This window comes from Diospyros lotus, chromosome 15, assembly GCF_014633365.1.
Source record: "Diospyros lotus cultivar Yz01 chromosome 15, ASM1463336v1, whole genome shotgun sequence".
In the NCBI taxonomy this organism is placed as follows: Eukaryota; Viridiplantae; Streptophyta; class Magnoliopsida; order Ericales; family Ebenaceae; genus Diospyros; species Diospyros lotus.
Window position 1 is genome coordinate 23,300,597 of NC_068352.1, and position 21,498 is coordinate 23,322,094.

The following is a 21,498-nucleotide window of genomic DNA, read 5'->3' on the forward strand; positions in this document are numbered from 1 at the left end:
ATACTTAGTTTGTGTATATTTATATTTAGATATAATATATATTTTTAGTAAATGACAATGAACGGTAGGAAACGATGAATGGAGAGGATAAGTGGTGGGCGAGAACATAAGACCTGAGAGAGAGAGAGAGAAGGAAATGGAGGCGTTGACAGTTGGAATGATAGAGGTGGATGACGAATGGTGATAGGAGAGAAGCGACGAGCAAGAACAAATGACCTAGAAAGAGAGAAAGAGAGTGAAGGAGATGGAGGCGTCGGCGGAGGCATATGGTGAACAATGATAGGAGAGAAGTGACAAGCAAGAACAGAAGACCCAAAGAAAGAGATGAAGGCATCAACGACTACTGGAATGACGGAGGCGGACGATGATGGAGGTTGCAACAGAGGTGAATGATGACCACAAGCGTTGATAGCGGCAGCTTCAACGACGGTGAACGACAGAGGCGGCGACTATGTTAATGGCAACGACGATAATAATGGGGATAGAGAGAGAAATGGGAGGGGGGATGAGAAAAAGAGAGAGAAAAGGAGATGGATGGGTCGACAACGATTGTAATGGTGATCAGAATCATTGATGGCGGCAACTTCAACGACTGTGGACAGCGACTGCGTCGACAAAGAACTAGCAAAGAGAGAATGAGGCAAGAGAGGGGGAAGGAGAAAGAAAGAGAAGGGGGGAGGGAGGAGAGATAGAGTATGAGGAAGAAGGCATGATTTTGGGCGAATATAAAAAAATTTGGGTTTAAAATATCACGATAAATTTGGATTGTCACCCAAATTGTTCATGTAACATTTTCCTTAGCACCAAATCCAAGATATGCGACAGTAATAATGAGGGATAAAACCTTGTGTCTATGCAGGTGGGGTGGCTACAAATATTCTTTATTATTATTATTATTATGATTTATTTTTATTTGATTTCAAATGAGAATTGTCCTCCTTTTTACCATATCCCAATTTTTAATGTCTAAAACATATAGGCATATATACCCATTTAGCCATCTTTTCGTTAGGGTTTATTTTATCAATTATTTTATTTACACTGCATTTTTCACTTTTTATGGAGTGTGATTTTGTTCACCCCCTTTAATAGGAGTAACGTTACCCCCTCAATTATTATATTTTTTTTTTTTTGGGGAAAGGAGAGGGCAAGGGGTCTCTTTCCCTAAGAGACCTATCTTGTTTTTCTCTCTTTCTCTTTCTCCCTTTCCCTTGCTCTCACTGGCCTTCTTATCACTGCCTTGCTTCTCGCCGTTGCATCCTTTTTTTTTGTCATTGTCTCGCCTTGTTGCCTTGTCTCAGCACCCTCGCCATTGCATCCTCCCTTTTCACGACGAACGATGAGGCGATAAGGGACGGGAAAAAATGCAGCGACAATTAAGATGCGAGAGACAATGAGGCAATTACGAAGGAGACGAGAGAAAGGCAACGAGAGGGTTGTTGGAGAAGAAGAGGGAAAAAGAGAAAAAAGAGGAGAGGAGAGAGACAGGGACCCACAAAATTGCACACTCCTTTACGTGCTAGTGATGTTCAGCACGAAGTGACGTTTGCCCTTCTTAGGGTGATGATAACCTTCTTTGGTGATAAGTTAGCCTTCTACCTCTTTTGAGAGGCAATGCACACAAAGACACGGGCTTTGAGAATAGAAGGCTCTAGTATTTTTGAAGATAAATATTATTTTATAATGGGGTGGTTTGATGATTATATTGCCATAGGGGGGTGGGGGGGGGGGGGGGGAAGTTTATTTGGTATATACGTAAAAGATAATAGCTATAAATTCTTATCAATTGTAAAAAAAAAAAAAAAAAAAAAAACCCCTAAAAGCATATATCATACTTCAATTTTGATGATAGTTTGGTAAATGAGGCCTCCCCTTGTATAGGTGGATTCATCCACAGAGATTTATCACAATCAATGCCCTTTCAATGCTCCTATGTTTTCTTGCTCCCAACTCGTAAACATATTGGAAACATTTTCAAACCTTTTACTATTAAAAAAAATTATTAAACTACTATATTCTAAAATTATGTAACAAATTACTTTTAATTGTTCCATGCGAGAATAAAAATGCTAGTTGGGCTGCTGCCGCAGGTTTGGTTTAGCTAGTGGTTCTTTACTGTTCTTTTAAGAACAGTAATTTTTGGTTCAGCATGCAATTGTTACTTGGGAGTAGTAGTTTGGCAATTAATTTGGATTCAGTTGCAGTTTAATAAACTTTTTATAAATAGTACCAATTTCAGAAAAAAGAAAAGCCAAGCCTTTTGAAATCCACTGAACTAAAGCCCACAGAAACCATTCCCCCAACCAACCTAGAGCTTGCCCTCAGTTCAAACAGACCGTAATCGGCAACTAAGTTTCTTACACAGATCTTATCAAAATGAATCCCACTACTAAATGACTTTTCCTCAGATTAGAGAATGCCGTACAACAAGCAATACATTAGCCAAACAAACAATAAAAAGAAAAGGAAACGTAATGGTAACACAGCTTGATCCTGGTAAAATACCATTCTTCCATTGCCTCGCGTGCAAGCAAAAAGCCAGTATGGACCATTCACATCTGGCTTACACACAGAATTGAGCTTCCTAGAATAGGCCGTGCCATGGAACATATCTCATGCTTAGTCTGAATCATCAAGCCTGTCATGTAATGCAGAAAATTTGTAGTATCAAAATACTCTCTCCAGAATTACTGGAAAACCATATTGCCACACTAGAAAGTTGCAATCCTTTGAGAACTTCAACCAAAAGCGAAAAATTGCTTAAAAGGAAATAAGTTGGTGGATAGGCAGTGTTCACTTTTCTTCAGCACAATCAGGAGGCTTTGGAAAAAGAAAGTAAAATTTATTTGCTAGTAGTCTTAGAGTTGGCATAGGTGCGCATCCGGAAAAATTCTGACAGCAGAAAGTAGAATAAGTAAAGGGAGCATCCAATTCAACCCCCCCTCTCTCTCTCAGCGAATCACTAACAGTATGCTACGGCTCACTACCAAGAACATTTATTTCTGAGCAATACTTTCAACAACACATACTTTTGTTTTGTTCAAGGGTTTAGGGAAAAAGGGCAAAGATGCGTCCAAAAATGATCGTCCTTAAGGTTGCAATTGAACCAAGTAGAGCCAATGTGAGATTTGCTGAGCTCAGACTTGGCTCGGTGAACAAGCTTCTAGGCTTGAGCTCGAGCTCAACTCACATGAATTGAGCAAAAGCTTGGCTCAAGCTTTTGTTCGGCTCAGGCTCAACAGAACTTGATGGCTCGGGCTTAGGCTCATATTAGCTAGAAATATTTTTACAACCTGATATGCAAATAATCAACAAATAATAACTTTAAATCAAACATGATAATCAACAAATATAACATCAACATAATAATCAACTAATAGTAACTTTAAATTACAATAAGGGTTTAATAATCTAGTTTATTCTCAACTTAAGATCATTTTACAATTTTATCCCGTTTTGAAAATTGCTTCAATTAGGTCATCATACTTTAAGATTGATGTCAATTTTATCCTCAATCATCCTGACATATGGCCTAACTGACGTGGCGGTTGAGATGGCATGCTAATTTGTCCAATAATTGACACATAAGCAAAATGATGTCGTTTTGCTTATGATTTGCAGCAAGAGCAAGGCAAAATGATGTTTTGCTTATGTGTCAATTGAGGATAAAATTGACATGAATCTTAAAATATGAGGACTAAATTGAAGCAATTCTTAAAATGGACTAAAATTAAAAAATGACCCAAGTTGAGGATAAATCAGCCTATTAACCCTTTTTCTTTTAGGCATTCAGGGCCAAGGTGGGTACATAATAGTGGGCTACCTGAAACATACATTCACCACACCCTTTTTCTTTTAGGCAATTAAGGCCAAGGCCCAAGGCCTCTGAAACTCTTTGCGTCAATCTCATCACATATTTTCAATACTCTAACATGATATCTATAAACTTAAAATATAATAATAATAATAATAATAATAACTAGATTCAATTGGTATTTAATTAACAAACACACTCTTATATGTATATATTGGTCGGGATACAATTGTCAAAAGATATTAATGTTCAAAAGCAAGTTGTAACTTGTTTGGGCACGAAAAAGGATAAAAATTTTCTTATTTTTTTTAAATAAAAGTATTTTGTGATTTCTTATGGTGTTTGGGTAAAAGTAAAATGGGGGGGCTAATATGTTGATTTATTCTTGACTTTGGGTCATTTTTCAATTTTATCATATTTTAAAAATTACTTTAATTTGCTTTTCATACTTTAAAATTGATGTCAAATTTATCCTCAATTAACACATCAGCAAAATGATATCGTTTTGCCTTGTTCTTGTTACAAACCATAAGGCAAAACGACGCCGTTTGCTAATGTGCCAATTATTGGACAAATTAGTACGTTACCTCACTTGTGAAACACACCAGATCAATCGAGAATAAAATTGACATCAATTTTAAAGTATGATGACCAAATTGAAGCAATTCTCAAAACGGGATAAAATTGCAAAATGATCCTAAGTTGAGGATAAACCAAGCTATTAACCTTTACAATAAACATAATATCATTCACCATAATTCAAAGTTTGATAATTTTATGTTAAATAATATATTTATAATAAATAAATTTATTAATATATTTATAAACGAGCCTATTCACAAACTATTCGTGAACTTCTAATTGAGCATGTTCGCAAGCTTTAATCAGTCGAGTTTTATTGAGCTCAAACTTGATTTGTTTACAAATTGAGTTCAAAGTTCGGCTCAGGATTGACTCGTTCACCTTAACAAACGAACTCGAACGAACTTTTGTCGAGTTGAACATCAAGCCACTCGCGAAGGACTCAACTCATTTGCGATCCTCCTCCTCCAACTCTCACAAAGTGGAAAGCCTTGTGCACTAGAGGGCTCTTTCATCTCTGTTGTTTTCTTTTGTTCTTGTCTAGTGGCAATTTGGCAGCAATTGCCAGGAACGTTTTCCTTCTTTTGACTAGTTCGCAAATATAGTAATGTTATTAAGGGCCATGGACTATAAGTAGCCACAATAGCATAAGGGATCATAAAGATTTACGATAATTCCATATTGTAAAGCTTCTCTGCCTATCAATTGATACCAATTTATAGTAATTAGGGAAGATCAGCTTGCACTCACAATTCTAGGCACGTGAGTTCACTCCATTTTCTGGATTAGTAAACTACAGATTTTGGCCAATAATGTCATACAGTATTTCTGAATGGTATTGTGACAACATGCAAGATTTTTTCTTAGCAAAGAAATTATGAATGCCAAAAAGTTTACCAGAAAGGATGCAAGGGATATCTATGCACTGGAATGTTGTGTTTGGTCCAGCTCTGAGCTTAAGATGCGGTGGAGAAGAATATCAATTCTTTGACTCCGTGTTTTTGAGCTGCACCATGCAAACAATTTCATCGACCCAGGTTATTTTAGAAAGTGAAATGGTTGTAAATGAAATATTATTAAACTGGCTACTTCTATGTGAAACACACCCAATAGAGCGCCGCCTGTCCTTTCCTCCTTCCTGCAACAAGAGGGCAGGTGGCATTACTAAGCTACTACAAATGCATCCAAGTTATATATTTACACGTCGTCAGGCATGTTGATAATATAAATTCCTTGATACAGTTATGCTAATTATCTTGTTGCCAAATAAGATATTATATACAAGGAGCCTGAAGGTTAGCCAAATATCACTTTGTACAAGATAAGGCTTGAACACAGACATTGAGGACTCCTATAGGATATACAAAAGCAAAGATAAAAACATTTCTTCCCTACAAGAAGACTATGCAAGAAACTGATCTTGTGCCCATGCATTGAGATCTAAGAATCATAAAAATTGTGACAGTTCAGTCCCTCCACAAGCATCATACTCTTGGGTGCCACGGGAAAAATCTTTTGATTTGTATAAGAACCAAATATGATCTGATCCCAACAAATAGTGATCCACATCATAAATAGCACCCACTGCATTAAAGCTTCCATTTTGTAAAGTAAAGCATGTCTTATTAACTGATTTTTTCGGCGGACATCCTATCATATTGATGTAATGATCTAGGGCACAACTTCCATTTTGTGCTTTGCCATTTAGAAACACAAATTACCTAGGAAATGGGTACTTAAATTACCCAGGAGATTGGGAAAATGTCTAATACAAACTACACGACTCTACTTGCTGATGGCATTTGAAGCATTTGAAGCAAACAGCTTGGTAGTTGGTTAGAATAAAGAATAATCACAAAGATGTATCTTGGTAATTTGTTAATTAATTGCTCATGCAAATTTAGTTAACTCCAAAATATCTGGCAAATAGTCCTACGCTCTTTAGAACAAGTAGGTAACTAACTGTTAATCGCCAAGAACCAAGGCACTGAATTTTTGTCTGTAGGGGAACACAAACTTCTAGGGCATCTTTAGAGGAATTCTAACTTTGAAACTTGCAGCATGTTATAATATGACCTTCATCTTTCTCTATTGCGATAAATAATTCCTTTAAATACCATCAAAGGTTGAAGCCAAAGAATTAATGTAATTACAAACAACAATATCACAGTTTCTTTCCATAAAGCTAGGATTCTATTTTCTAATTTTCTCCGTGCACCAATTTGTTAGTGCCCCCCCTGGCAGGGCTACTTTTCTTTCCATTCTTATCACTAAGATTCACTAAGATGCTAATAGGATACCAACCTTCTCTGTGCCTTCGGATGTCTCTGAATTTTCAAGATCTATTTCAGAAAAGAATGCCTCCAAGACAAAAGCTATAACCTGAAATTACAAGAAAGCACATGCATATCAATCGTTATCCTCAGAAGATTGTCTGATGATGAACCTGTAAAACTTGCAACAAATAAAGCAAAACAGTAGAAATACTACTGAGATCGCATGCATCAAAAGTTATTCCAATCTGATTGAAGCTCTGTAACTTCAAATGCTAAGCGCCCATCTTAAAAATTTATCCATCCAAATTAGAAGTTTTTAAAGTTCAACATAATATCTATTCTTTTTTGTTGGAATTCCTTGATGTAAAGTTTGTTGGATAATCAATCCAACAATCTATGGGATTGATTATAATCAATCTTAATTGTTGGGATTGATTGATTGATATAATTAGGATTCTTTATTTTCTCCTTAGTTATAGGGATTTGATTGATTTCTTTCTCCTAGATATATTGAAATTATGTGGAATAGAAAAATAATACCAAATTTTCTCACAATTGTTCATGGTATTAGAGCAACCCTACACACCTCCTATTTTTCTCACAACCATCCTAGGTTAGTTTTTATCTACTGCCTTTTGCGGCAGCATTTTACACTGCTTATTCTGACAGCATCCTAGGTTAGTTTTTATCTAATGACTCTAGGAAAGGGATTGTTATTCAGAAAGAACTCAAGTAGGAAAGTAGAATTGTATTCTGATGCAGATTGGGCAGGCTCAATCTCAAATGATCCACTTCTAGATATTGTACCTATCTTTGGGGAAATCTGACAACATGGAGAAGTAAAAAGCAAGTTGTGGTAGCTAGGAGTAGTGTAGAAGTAGAATTACGAGCTATGGCTCACGATGTTTGTGAAGGAATTTGGGTGAAAAAAGTATTAGCCGAGTTGAAGATACCTTCTAAGGGATCAATCCGGCTATTGTGTGATAGTTAATCTGCCATCAGTATTATCAAAAATTCAGTTCATCACGATCGAACAAAGCATGTTGAAATAGATCGGCATTTCATCAGAGAAAAAATAGAAGGGGATGTAATCAAGCCGATTTATATTCCTTCTAATTTATAGATTATCGATATCCTAACTAAAGCACTTCTAGGGGCACATTTTGAAGATCTGAGTTGCAAACTGTGTATGATAAATATTTACAACCTAGCTTGAGGGGGAGTGTTGGAATTCTTTGATATAAAGTTTGTTGGATCTATGGGGCTGATTATCAATCCCACAATCTATGGGATTGATTATAATCAATCTTAATTATTGGGATTGATTGATTGATGTAATTAGAATTCCTTCTTTTTTTCCTTAGGGATTTGATTGATTTTTTTTTCCCTATATATATTGTAATCATGTGGAAGAGAAAAATAATACCAAATTTTCTCACAATTATTCACTTTTTTAGCAACTTGACAATCAATATCTTAACTTTTTCTTAGGTGGTAATGAAGTTTTGCATACATGATTCAGGGAAGAAAGAAAAACAAAAATGATACAGAATAGTTTTCTATGCTTTCCATTGATCAGATGAAACTTAATAGGTCTGAGTTAAGAACCTTTAAATACACAATCCAAATTGGAATAAACGTTTATTCATATGCATGTCTATATTTTAAGCATCACGTCCAAAGGTCCCACTAAACCTAATTTGCAATTCGTTTTCGGCTGGCCATTTCTTTTTTATAAAGACTAGGCCTATCTCTTTTTGTCTTCTTTCACTTCAAGTATCATGGATGAACTGGCAACCATTGCCAAAGCTCATTCTGAACAATTGTGTATTGAGAGAGTAAGTTTTTAAAGTTTGAAAAAATATTATTGGAAGCACCAGAGGAGCTGGCCACCCTGTACATCCTTTTCAATCTTTGAGGAACACAACTCGTGCTGAAAAAGAAAAAAACTCTTGCTGAATTGGCTATCTGGATATCAATCTGGGGAAAAACCTATTCCTCAGCTATTGACATGAACCGTGAATTAAATCCTAAACCAGGAAAAATTTATATGCAAATACCAAAATGTAGTTAGTTTTGTAGAAAATTTCAGATCTCAGCTTGTTCATTTGATGTTGTGGTTCACAACTGTGTTTGGCCAGTGAATGAAAAAAAGTGTTTTTAACAATAAATTTATTGAAATGATATTGACAAAAGTGTTTATGTAGCAAATACTATTTAATTAGTGTAATGTTTGTAATTTAAATGTTGATTGGGGGGCAATTTTTCCTAAAAAAATCATTTTAGTTTTTGATTATGCTTTTGCTTCACAGCAGAAACTCCGAATTTTTTGCTTGTCATAGAAAAAAAAAAAAAAAAAAAAGCTTTTTCTGTCAGTAAAAGTGTCCTTTTAATTTTGGCCAAACAATACAAACAACTCATAGAAGTGTTTTTATTAAAGAAAAAAAAGCAGTTTTTTGGCTTCTCATGCACAGTCAAACAGGTTCTTTAATAATAAAAGCAGTACATTAAGTAACCATTTTTGAATGTCGTCACCAATGATATTTAGTTGAAAGCAAAAAATCTTCAATTTTAAGAGTTGCATACTGGAGGCCGCAGAAAGATGTACCAGATGAAGTGACTAATGGGCAGGGATCTGCCAATCAAAGCTATTCAAAGGCTCTCTGAGAACTGAAATAAGTACAGCATCTTGCTCTTGCCCTTACTTGGTAGCTCATGAATTTTGGTCACTGATGCTCAGACAAATTTGGTGAGAGGGTTATTTCAGCAACATTGAATATACTGGATAGAAGAGAAAGGCCCAATGTTTTCCCTAGCCTTGACAATAAGATTTATGCTAAACTAGCAACAGGATTCTGATCACTTAATAGATACTATAAAAGTTTTTCCTTTTTCAATTTACATTTGGTTAACAATTTCCCTGATAAGCACTAGCACTACAATAAGATGGGAACTTATGATTTATGCTCTAGCTTGAGTGCCAAACTGAATGCTTGAAATTTTATGCTTTGAACATGGTCCTAGAAATTGCTCCTGATCTTTGAGTAAATGCCATTACGTAATTGACTGGGAGGCATGTCTTACTGAATACAATGCAGAGAATGATGTTTTACAGGTGAAGCAGCAACTATCACCAAAAGATAAGGGTCCCTAAGGGCCAAAGTTGTCCCATTAGCAAGTGAATCTGAAATGTTTACTTTTTAAGCCATTTGTATTTATCAATTTAAATTCCTCCATAGATCCTTCCAAGTGTTCAGAAATTGGGACTAAGCTATTGAACTAGAAAGGGGAGAAGGTCCATGGTTCAGTGGTCGGACCAGGGTTGAATTGGGATGTATTTCTATAGAATAAATGTATATTGAATAAAATTATGATAAAAAAACATTTAAAAATAAAATTTATCACATATGGCTTAATAGATTTAGAAGAGCATTAAGTGAAATTAATTATTCTACAATTAAAAAAAATAAACAACAATATTAACACAAATTTATGGTGAAAGTAAAATAAAACTCATGATCTAATATTTAAATTACAAATTAAAATTTTAAAAAATTATACATATATTAACAAAATGATAGATAGTATTCAAATAGTAGACATCAACTCTTTTCAAGCATCTCAAATTATTATAATATTTTCTAACATTTAAAAATAAAGGAAAAAATAAAAATTAAAAAAAAATCTTGACCAGTCCAACCAGTCTGGTTCAACTGGTTCACTAGTTCAACCACAGTTCTTGTAAAAAATTGACCAATTTTTTGACAAGAAATCCAACAGGTCGGGCCAGTTCTCAAAACATTGCCTTCAACAACATATTCACACCTATATCCAAAAAATTTAACACTAAAATAGAGGTTTCATTGAGCAGGAAGCAAACTAACAAGATAGATCAATGTAAGAAACTTTGCTAAATTGTGTCTGCTTGATTATGGTTGGGTTGCCCATTTTTGGACAAAAGTTTACTTACTCCAAGATGTGAAACCTAGAGAAAGCGTTGGGATTCAAATTTCTAGAGTTAAGAATGCCAGTCCTACCATACAAGGTTTTGCTACTTGCTGGACAGAGAAAGAGGAAGGGGGGGGGGGGGGGGGGGGGAGAGAGAATCTTTGGCCAGACATCCATGTCCTGCCATATAAGATCATTAGATATGCATCCCATCTTTTTCCCAATGTGTGCCCACAACCATGAATTTTAATACATTGTAACAAAGTTCAGGTAAGGTTTTTATAGTCCATTCATGCAGCATATGTATTTATATTAACTCCATTGGAGATGCAAGTGCTTTACTGTAATTTTTTTATACAACGTTGGGAAAAAACTTTAGAACAGGATCTGGCAATTGAAAGGTTATATTTCTGCAAAACCTATAGCTGAATGAAAACATTAACTATATAAGCACTGGTTGACACTTACCAAATTGAAAAGCAGTAGAACTGTTACTAGATAAAAGCTAATGAAATAGGCATATGTCCAAGAGGTTCCCGTCAATTCCTTGTAGCTCTGAAATGTGAAACCATGAAGTATTAGTGATTCAACACAAGAGCTATGTGCAGAAGCCCTCATTTAACAAAGTAGCTAGGAAAAGAAATACAAGATATGAAACATTTATATATAAGGATTGCTGGACAGCATCATTTCATATTTTTATCAGACAACAGCTATTATTTACATAGTGCTACACCCTTATGATCTAGGCCAGTGACCAAATGTCACAAGTACAAGAGCTATTGTACAGTTTCTCATTTCACTCTTCACAACTACTGCTAGATTTTTCAGAGAGGCTATTGATTTGATATTATCTCTTCTATCTAGTTCAGAATCAGAATTCTTAGCTCATCATGTGATTAAAAAATAGCTTCATGTTCCAAAAAGCACAATAAATCTCATTGTTGACATAAAATCACATCAACTTTTAAGTTTCACATTTTAAGCGTTACCGAAAGGTTAGATGTTTTCATGCTGTATGTAAACTTACACATTTGTCCTACTTGCTTTTCTCTTCCATTTCAATGCTTGAAAAGTAACACATAAGAAAGGGAGAGGTAAAAACGGCATGATGAATCTACTCTATTCCAGAGAGCTCTCTGGTGTGATTCCATTGTTGTCTAAATCTAACTTTTTTAGTTTCTATTCTACAAACTTCCTCATAAATCTCATTTTCAAGTTTCAAAATGTTAGCATTCAAATATTCAACCTATATACTTTTTTTCACTTACTGACATCATAAAATACAGGGAAAACTTGTATAGTGTGAAGTTTTAACACCCGTTACACCCCACACTTTAGTCTTTTATTGGTATATAAATAAACATTCATTCCAATTGTGAAATTTATAGGAGAAATTTCCATCAATATTTGCAAAGAAATCTCTGGAAACATCAATAGAAAATAGTTCCAAAAGTGTAGTCAAAGAATAAAGTGAAACAATGATCGAACACTCCAATAATGTGCAAGGTATGATATATGATAACACATAAATTTATTAGGAAAACTTAATGTTGAAATGGACTCTCTAAAATTTATTCTGTGGAAGAGTGAACCATTTCTATGAGCCAAAGGTATTAATCGTATAAAATGAGATACATACACCTGACAGAGAGGGCTTCAGTTGGTGCTACAGCAACTGTGAACCATGAACAGCTCAATTTGTCAAATGCTTTTATTCATTGAGGTAAAAGCTAAGAGGCTGAATTGAAGGTCTTCTCTTCAGACATCATGACAAGACAAGGTTCACTGTGATTGTTGTTGTTGTATTGTGCTCAACCGACCAGTTTCAGGTAACAGGAGTCTAAATTGACAGTCAACTGGTCAGACACTAAGCTATCTGATTACCTATCAGCTATAGCCTAACTATGGTATGTAATATAGATCACTAAGACGAAACAATACAGGCATGCCTACTAATGAACCAGCTAGAAGTATATCAAAAGTTAACAAAGGACAAGTTCATAAATTTCATGAATAGAGTAGAATGGATGAAGAGAAGCTACAGAAGATTCTAACAGAGCGATACCTGCATCCATACTTGCCAGTTTCCCATTACAAGTAGATTGAAAAGTGTCACCATTCCATTTGGGTAGTCATTAAAATTGAAAAGTAGGTAGCTGATTTTTGTCAAAGAAACTCAAGTCACTGAGCTGAATTTAACCCAAAGCTAAAATCCTAGCAAGTGCAATAATACAGAATAAACAACAGTGCCAGCTGATGAAGATGTAGGATTTTCAGCAAATGCAGCCTGCTTATTAACTTCTGTAAATTACACATCTCACTAGAATATTTCATACATCTGTTAATGGATAAAAAATGTATATGGATTGAAAAAGCATGTCACTGCACGTATGAACATATTTTAATGGCTCAGGATACTCATCCTCAGCAAGATCTGTTCCTTCCAAATTGGGATTGCCGGCATTGACTATACCGCCAAAGATCTGCAAATGAAAAAAGAGGAAGAAGAGAATGATAACATCCTGCCCCAGTAGGTCTATAGTAAAATGGGGAAAATGACTATTGATTATGGATATGCGTTGAGGTGTCCAAGAAACACATACATTAAATTATCTGTTCCTACTAACAAAGACTTCCAGTCAACCAGATAGAAATATAATTGAAGATGACATGAAATAAGGATAACTTCCATAATTCTAATATGAAAAGAAGGGAAAAAAGACAAGGAGTAATAAATTTATCACTAGGAATAAATTTTAGGGTGACAGCCTATGAAAAACCATTACGCCTCCACTCAAAAACCAGGACAACAGATGGAAAGTAGGTTTAAGTTTAAAAATTTAGTACCTGTAAACCAAGAGAGCAATAGATACACAGCACACAGAATATGATTCCCAGGTATGGCATTAAACTTGGAATGAGGGTCAAGAATGTCGAAAGAAAGGCACGGTAACGTTGGACATGCATCAAGAGCCTAATTAATCTTAACAATCTTGCAAGAAGAAGATAACGGATCCTGTAAATAAGAAGCAATTAAATGTGATATGGATAAAGATAAGAGACATTGAGTACCAGATAATGATACGGATAGAGACAAAGGAAACTCAGCAAAAGATCATATCCCTTTTCTACTGCATATCTCAGGGTTTTGAATAGGTTCACACAGATTTTAACTTGTGCTCTTTACTTCATTTAACAATTTCTTAGGTCTTTCAGAGGACAAAGTTACCTGGGAGTTGGACCATTTTGGTACAGTAATTAGTATGTGGATGTCATATACCATATCCTCAATATGCCGCACAATATTTACTATAATTAAACATCGATAAAAGGCTATATATTATTGCAATTAATCATGTAAAACACATTATTAGGAGCATTATGGCCTCTTTTATTACACTGTCCCACCAAACTCCTCTCTACCTTCTATTCCCTTAAACTGGTTTCTTTCCTAATTAAGGAAGAAGTTTTAGAGTCTTAATGGGGTCCAAACTGACAGTTTCTGATGAAAGTACAGAGCATTTAAGAACATGTATTGCAACACATAAACCACTAGGTTGTTACATTTCTGTTAACGGCATCCAGTACTATCAGTTGCAATGGGGACTGTTATGTAGCAGTAGTATACAATGGATTAGTTCAATTGTGTGGGCATGCATGTCAATGGGTTCATTGGGTTGTATGTTTATGTGTAATCACTTATGCAGTAAAAGAATGGAGGTGAAAACTAAGAAATATATAAATAAAATAAATAAAATTCAGATTAAACAAGAAAAAATACAAGTAGATAACATCTCCCATTAATTGTCTCCCACATACATAAAACCACGGGTAACTTAACAAAAAATTGTTAACTAAATTAGAAAATGCTACCATGAATTAAGGCCCTCATAAACCAAGATATCATCCACAACAGACTCAACCAAATATATTAGCAGGTCAACATTCATGATTCTTTTCCACCTTTTTTTTTAATATAAACTGTTCTTTCCCCCCCTTTTTTTTAATATAAACTACAAGTATATAGAAAGAAGAAACAGCCTTAAGGAGGAAAAACCCTATACAAAAGGATAGTCAGGAATGCAGCGGTTTTAAGATACCTAGATCCAAGTATAAGAATATCCTCCAAAAATTGCATAAGTGAACAAACTAAAAGGAGTGTCAATCCTCAATCACAAAAATAAAGAGGAGATAATATGGCATTCTTAACAAAATTGAATTCTCTATGTTCTCAGATGCTCTTCATCTCTTTGATAATGTATTACCATGTGCATACAGGAAAGCAGTTGCACTATTCACCCTATGCATATAGGAAAACACTTGATTAGCTATAGCAGCAGCTGTTATAGCATTCTTAGTTTCGGAATCTAATTTCAGATTAATATCAAAAGCAGTTGCACTACCTGAGTTAACTAGTCTGGGAGATCCAACACCCCTATCCACAAAGAGACCCATATGACCATCTTGCTTTTGCAATCATGAAGGTGAATATGTTCCTATTGTCTTCGATTCAACCATGCTAGAGCTTGAATAAACTGTAGAAGTATTAACTACGATGACCTCCATCTCCTTTACAGTCGCAAGCCGATAAGAAGAAACGCCACCATCCTTGGGTTGCGAAGCAATGCCTGACCCCTCGAGACTGGAAAATACCCCAGTATGAGTCAATAACCTTGAATTTCTGTCATGTTAGCAACATAAATCAGACCTGAGTTTGCAAACGTTGAGGTTGTTGGGACAACATAGTCTTCGAAATCAAGCTCCAAACTCATCGAAAAGCCATTCTTTAGTTTATACTCATCGCTTCCCCAATGGTTGTGTTGCTACGCATTCCTCCTAACCCCTTTACCACTAGAGTTGGCTATCATACGACTAAGATCATCCTCATCGTCGCTATCATCCATCATTGGTCTTCTAGGATTAATGAGGACAGGATTAATGGCTGGTCTTCTCGGTTTAACATAGCCGGCTTGATTCATGCCATTAGTCCGATTCCGATTATCCTTAACTCATTGTAAAACGCTCAATTGGTTGCGGATTCACTCAATTGTTGCTCCATTGTACGAGTTATTTCCCGTTGTTCTTCAATTGCTCTCCAAACTGCGGGCAGCCCCCGATCACCGTCACGAGGCTAGTTGCTACCGTTACCTTCAAGATTTTCCATCTGATTGGTTGATGAACCGCTCTGATACCACCTGACATAGCGTGTAGCGCGTGTGTGAAGAAAACATACCAAAATAAACCCTTGAAAGAACAAACTTCAACCAAAGCTTGGCTTTCAAGAAGACGCAAAAATAAGATTGTTTTGCTAAGAAAACCCAAATAGGTTGCTGAAATTTGTATTGATAAAACTTGATTACAAACTCTAGATCCTAGACATATTTATAGTATTTGGCTAATCCAAATCCATTTAATATTTGTAAACAAAATCCAACTAAAATCCTAATAGAAATAAATCCTGAGTAAAAGTTAACTAGAATTCTAATAAAAATAAAACCCTAATCAAACATGAAGTAGAATCCTAAATCAAGTAGAATTCTAAAACTTAAGAAGTACTAAAATATTGTTCCGGCGCTATTATTCCAGTGATATTGTTCCGGTTTGGTTGGGTCGGCCTTGGGTCGGGTCTTGATTGGTGACCGCATTAACACTTCCCACTTCCCCCCAGAGAACTTGGAAATCCTCACCTGACTCATACAAATCCTTTAGTTGTTCAAAACCCACAATTTTTGTGCTCATTGTCATCAATAAATCTACTCGTTTGCTTAAAGCATCTGCCACTTTGTTTTGCACTCCCAACTTGTGCTTCAGTTTAAAAGGGATTTTTTTGCAAAAATTGAGATTGCCTGGCATGCATATCACTACTGATTCTCTTTTGGCTATTCAAGAACTTCAAAGCTCCAGGATCTGAGTACAGAACAAATTCTTGCCTAACTAGATAATGCTCCCACATTTTCAAAGCTCAAACGACATAATAGAATTCCTTATCATATGTGTTCCATTTCTGCCTTGCTTCACTCAACTTCTCATTGAAGTATGCTATGGGCCTCTTCTCTTGGGACATGACTGCCCCTATCCTTACTCCACTGGCATCACATTCCACTTCAAATAGTTTGTCAAAATCTGGCAGTGCCAATACCAAGGCAATACACAACTTTTCCTTTAACACAACAATACTAGTATTGGCTTCCTCTCCCCAATAGAATTTCCCATTCTTCAAACACTCAGTCATGGGTGTGGCAATTGTTGTTGCCAAAATACAACAATTAAAATTTGGTGATGTGGGGTCCACTCGAGCTCGGTGTCGGGTGAAGAAAGCTAGTGGCGAAAGCTAGTGGCGAGAGCTAGCGGTAAATCCTTGCGGCGAGCATCCTAACGGCAACCTCCCTTGAGGCAACATCTCTTACGGCAACCTAACTTCACCCGACACCGAGCTCGAGTGGACTCCACATTACCAAATTTTAATTGTTGTATTTTGGCAACAACAATTTGGCGCCGTCTGTGGGAAACTGCAATAAAAAGCCAATTTCAACACAAAATGCCGAGAGGGACAAGATCAGCCAGTCGGGCGAGCCTGCCTGACCCCACCCGAAGGAGCACTCATACCAGGATGGGAGCCACGAAAAGCTCCCACCAGGCGAACTCTACAGTACCAGAATTTTCAGTAGATCACCCTAACAACGAAGTGCATTCCGGGAACTTTCCTGTGCTCGAATGCAACCATACCGCCGGACTAGGGGGCATGGAGCGTTCGGAGCAAGAAGAAGCACAAGTAGATGGATATGCGACAGGGCGAGGGGAACAAGTCCCACATACAGCGCTCGCTAACCAGGAACAACACTCATTTGGACAGTCTTCAATTCCAAATAGAAACCTCGTGGGAACCTCGGTAAATCTTATCACTTTGAAGATACTTTGACTATTTTTTCGTGAATATTCATCGGGATTCGGGACTGACTTTGGCATAAGAGGGCCTTCGTGGGGAAGATTCTCGCGAGCCTTCTAACCTATTTTCTCAGCATTAACAGGGCCGAATCCTTGTGGCGAAGCTAGCGGCAAAGCTTATGGCGAACCTAACGGCGAAGCTAGCGGCGAATCCTTGTAGCGAAGCTAGCGGCGAATCCTTCGCTAGAAGCTAGCGGCGAATCCTTGTAGCGAAGCTTGCAGCAAAGCTTGTGGCGAAGCTAGCGGCGAATCCTTGTAGCGAAGCTTGCGACAAAGCTTGTGGCGAACCTAGCGGCAAAGCTTGTGGCGAAGCTAGCGGCGAAGCCTTGTGGCGAACCTTGTGGCGAAGCTAGTGACAAGACCTTGTGGCGAAGCTAGTGGCGAAGCTAGCGGCAAGACCTTGTGGCGAAGCTTGTGGCGAACCTCGTGGCGAAGCTAGCGGCAAAGCTTGTGGCGAAGCTAGCGGCGAATCCTTGTGGCGAAGCTAGCGGCGAAGCCTTGTGGCGAAGCTAGTGGCAAGACCTTGTGGCAAAGCTAGTGGCAAGACCTTGTGGCGAAGCTAGGGGCAAAGCTAGCGGCAAGACCTTGTGGCGAAGCTTGTGGCAAAGCTTGTAGCGAACCTCGTGGCGAACCTAGCGGCAAAGCTTGCGGCGAAGTTAGCGGTAAATCCTTGCGGCGAGCATCCTAACGGCAACCTCCCTTGAGGCAACATCTCTTACAGCAACCTAACTTCACCCGACACCGAGCTCGAGTGGACCCCACATCACCAAATTTTAATTGTTGTATTTTGGCAACAACAGCAATGCTACTAAAGTTGCATATAAAACACCTGTGGAAAGTAGCCAGCCCATGGAAACTTTGCACCTCAGTGAGAGTTTTCGGGGTTGGCACTCTGATGGCTCGAATCTTTTCTTCATCTACTTGTATCCCTCCAGCACTGACAATAAAGCCCAAGAATAGAAGTTTATTTGTCATGAAATTGCACTTTTTCAAGTTTCACATGCAACTTATTCTTCGACAAGATTGTTAGTAGTTTCCTAAAGTGCGAGAAGTGCTCTTCCTCATATTGACTTATAAATTAGGATATCATCAAAATACACAACCACAATTTTTTCAAAAAAAGGTTTCAATAGCTAGTTCATCAATCTCATGAACGTGCTTGAGGGTGCTAGTCAACCTAAATGGCATCACCAACCACTCATACAACCCTTCCTTAGTCTCGAAGGTTGTTTCCCACTCATCTCCTGGTCTAATTCGAATTTGATGCCATCCACTCCTCAAGTCTAATTTTAAAAACCACTTAGCACCATGTAATCTGTCCAACATGTAAATTAGTCTCGGAATTGGGAACTTGTACCCAACTGTTATGTTGTTAATTGCTCAGCTATTTATACACATCCTCCAACTACTATCTTTCTTCAGAGTCAACAGTGCTGAAATTGCACAAGGACTCATGCTTTCTTGAATTTGGCCCTTTCTCAACAGCTTTTCCATTTTCCCTTCAAAACCTCACTCTCTTTTGGACTCATTCAGTAGTGGGGTAGGTTAGACAAACTAGCGTTAGGAATCAAATCAATGTGATGCTGAATATCTCGCACCAGTGGTGTACTCCATCAGGTAGGTCATTTGTCATTACTTCTTTAAACTCCTCCAACAATGCTTTTACCGATTTGAAATACTCAACTAGTTCTTGCCCTGTTTCATTCAACAAAGCTTGTTTCACAATTGCTATATGCACCACCTTGGACTCTTTGATTACTTCCTCCATCTCTTGATCAGAATGGGCAATGGTAAGGAAGGTTTACCCCTCCACTTTAGAAGTTTTAGGACGAGGTGGTAGCAAAGTGTATTTTACTTCTCCCTTCTCGAGCCTTGTACACATTATTCCTCCTAAAATGTTGGGCATCCGCATCATGTTGCCAAGGTCTACCCAACAACATATGACAAGCATCCATATCCACAATATCACAATAAACCTCATCACAATTTTTCCTAGGGAAAAAGGTACCTACAGAGTTTTGTCACATAGACCTTCTCAGTGGCTTTAATCCACTCAATAGTATAAGGAGCGACATGTTTCTCAACTAGCAACCACAAGCTCTCCATCGTCTATCTCCCTATAATGTTCTCCTCGCTGCCACTATCAATGATAACATCAAACACCCAATCCTTGATGGTACACTTGGTTCAGAACAATTGACAACGCTAGCTAGGATCTTTCGTCTTAGGTGCCAGCATTGTTCGTCATACCACATAGCTCAAAATAGTATCATCATGGTCATCTTTGTACTTGATATCCTCTCCATCGGGGCTACAGATCTCGGCACCATCTTCCTCTTCACCTTGTTTAACCACGTGGACTGTCTTCTTTTGAGGACATTCGTTTGATTGATGTCCTGGTTGGTTACACCTAAACACTTTCTTGATGTAGGTCTTGCCTAGGGGCTAAACCCTTTTTGTGCCTCCTTCACTTATGTAACCTTCTACTTACCTACAGCTTTATCCTCCCTATATCAGTCAACACGGACTTGATTTCCTTGGGATTGTGCTATACTGTCTTTACTAGTAATTTCTTTGTACTAATCAACATACATCTTACATGAATAATCAGTTCACCCCTTTTCTTGCAACATCAACTCTGCCTTCAACGCCGTATTCTTGGTGCAAGCTAAAGTTAGTAGCACCTGTACCCCTATATGGTCTTTGATTGCAGCCTTCAAACCTTCTAGGTACCTAAGCACCTGATGTCCCTCACTTTCTCTTAAGTCATTCCACTCGGATAGCCTCATAAATTCAGCGGTATATTCATGAACAGTTAGTTGTCCTTATTGACATCTTTGATATTGTTGAAACAAAATCTGATCATAGTCAGGAGGAAGAAAATCTCTTTCTAATAGTTCTTCATTCGGTACCAGGTTTGGATTGGAGGTTTACCCTCTCTTTCGTTTTGGCTCTACTCTCTATTCCACCAGGTGAAAATACCCTCGTTTAATTGACACGCCACCAACTTTAGTCTCCTATCTTCAGGTATTTCCATATATTCAAAGAACCTGTCAATTTTAGCAATCCAGACTAGGAATTCTTCGATATTTAGGTTACTACTTAAGTATGGAATGTCTACCTTCAACCTAAACTCATCTTTGTCCTTGTAAGCGTTTCTTTAGTGACCTCGATTGTATTGATTATTCCTATGATAATCTCTCATAGGTTCCTCCAGGGCTTCATCTTCTGTATCATCATCAAAGGCAGGCTGCCTTTGTTGATTTTCAAGACCAAGTCTGCTGAAATGACTACTGCACACACGAGCAACTTCATCTCTTGCAGGTAGCGTCTCATTTTCTTAATCTCTATTGGCACTTAAGGCTAAGGCATTTGGGCGATGTGCCATCTCTTCGAAACGCCTCTCTAAGCACTGGAATTGGAGATCTATTTTGTTCTCCATGGCCTTCAATGTTGCCTCAAGATTTGAGGCCTCAGTTCCCCGATCGCCGCCGAGGGAACTGTCACTGCCAATGTTGTCATCACCAGCAATCGGATTGAGGGAGCTTGCTTGCTCTGATACCAACTAATGCAGCGTAGGAATCAATGTTAACCAGTTTCATGTTGAAACTGAGGACGAAACCGAATTTAGAAGAAAAAATTTGATATTATTCAAAAGCTACTCTCTAATACTTAGAACAAGAATATTTATAGGCTAATCTTAAACCTTAATTCACCATAATAAGGAAATCCTAGTTGAATCAGGAAAAGAAAAATAAACGTCAAATCCTAATTGAAGTAGGATACATAAAAAACCAAATCTTAATTGAGGTAGGAAACTTGGAAAACCCTAAAATTGAAAGGGCTTATTGGGCTTCTTTCAAACTCTTTTGGACTAGGTTTTGCTTGGCTATTTGGTCCAAATAGACACTTGCAAGATGTTTCACATCA

The 21,498-nt window shown here is 37.3% G+C and overlaps 1 protein-coding gene across 2 annotated transcripts in view; it reads right to left on the reverse strand.

Annotated features, from left to right (window-relative positions):
- Positions 1-2,198: 2,198 nt before the first annotated feature.
- The window catches only part of LOC127791958 (two pore calcium channel protein 1A), a 145,681-nt gene continuing 126,381 nt past the window's right edge, over positions 2,199-21,498 (reverse strand). For both annotated transcript variants that reach the window (XM_052322193.1, XM_052322194.1), the window contains exons 17-24: positions 13,471-13,639; positions 13,042-13,106; positions 12,689-12,779; positions 11,089-11,175; positions 6,701-6,778; positions 5,503-5,534; positions 5,294-5,402; positions 2,199-2,638 (exon numbers count right to left, since the gene is read on the reverse strand). In XM_052322193.1, the coding sequence (XP_052178153.1) occupies positions 5,315-5,402; positions 5,503-5,534; positions 6,701-6,778; positions 11,089-11,175; positions 12,689-12,779; positions 13,042-13,106; positions 13,471-13,639 (610 nt within the window). In that variant the 3' untranslated portion in view covers positions 2,199-2,638; positions 5,294-5,314. The remainder of the gene's footprint in view (positions 2,639-5,293; positions 5,403-5,502; positions 5,535-6,700; positions 6,779-11,088; positions 11,176-12,688; positions 12,780-13,041; positions 13,107-13,470; positions 13,640-21,498) is intronic.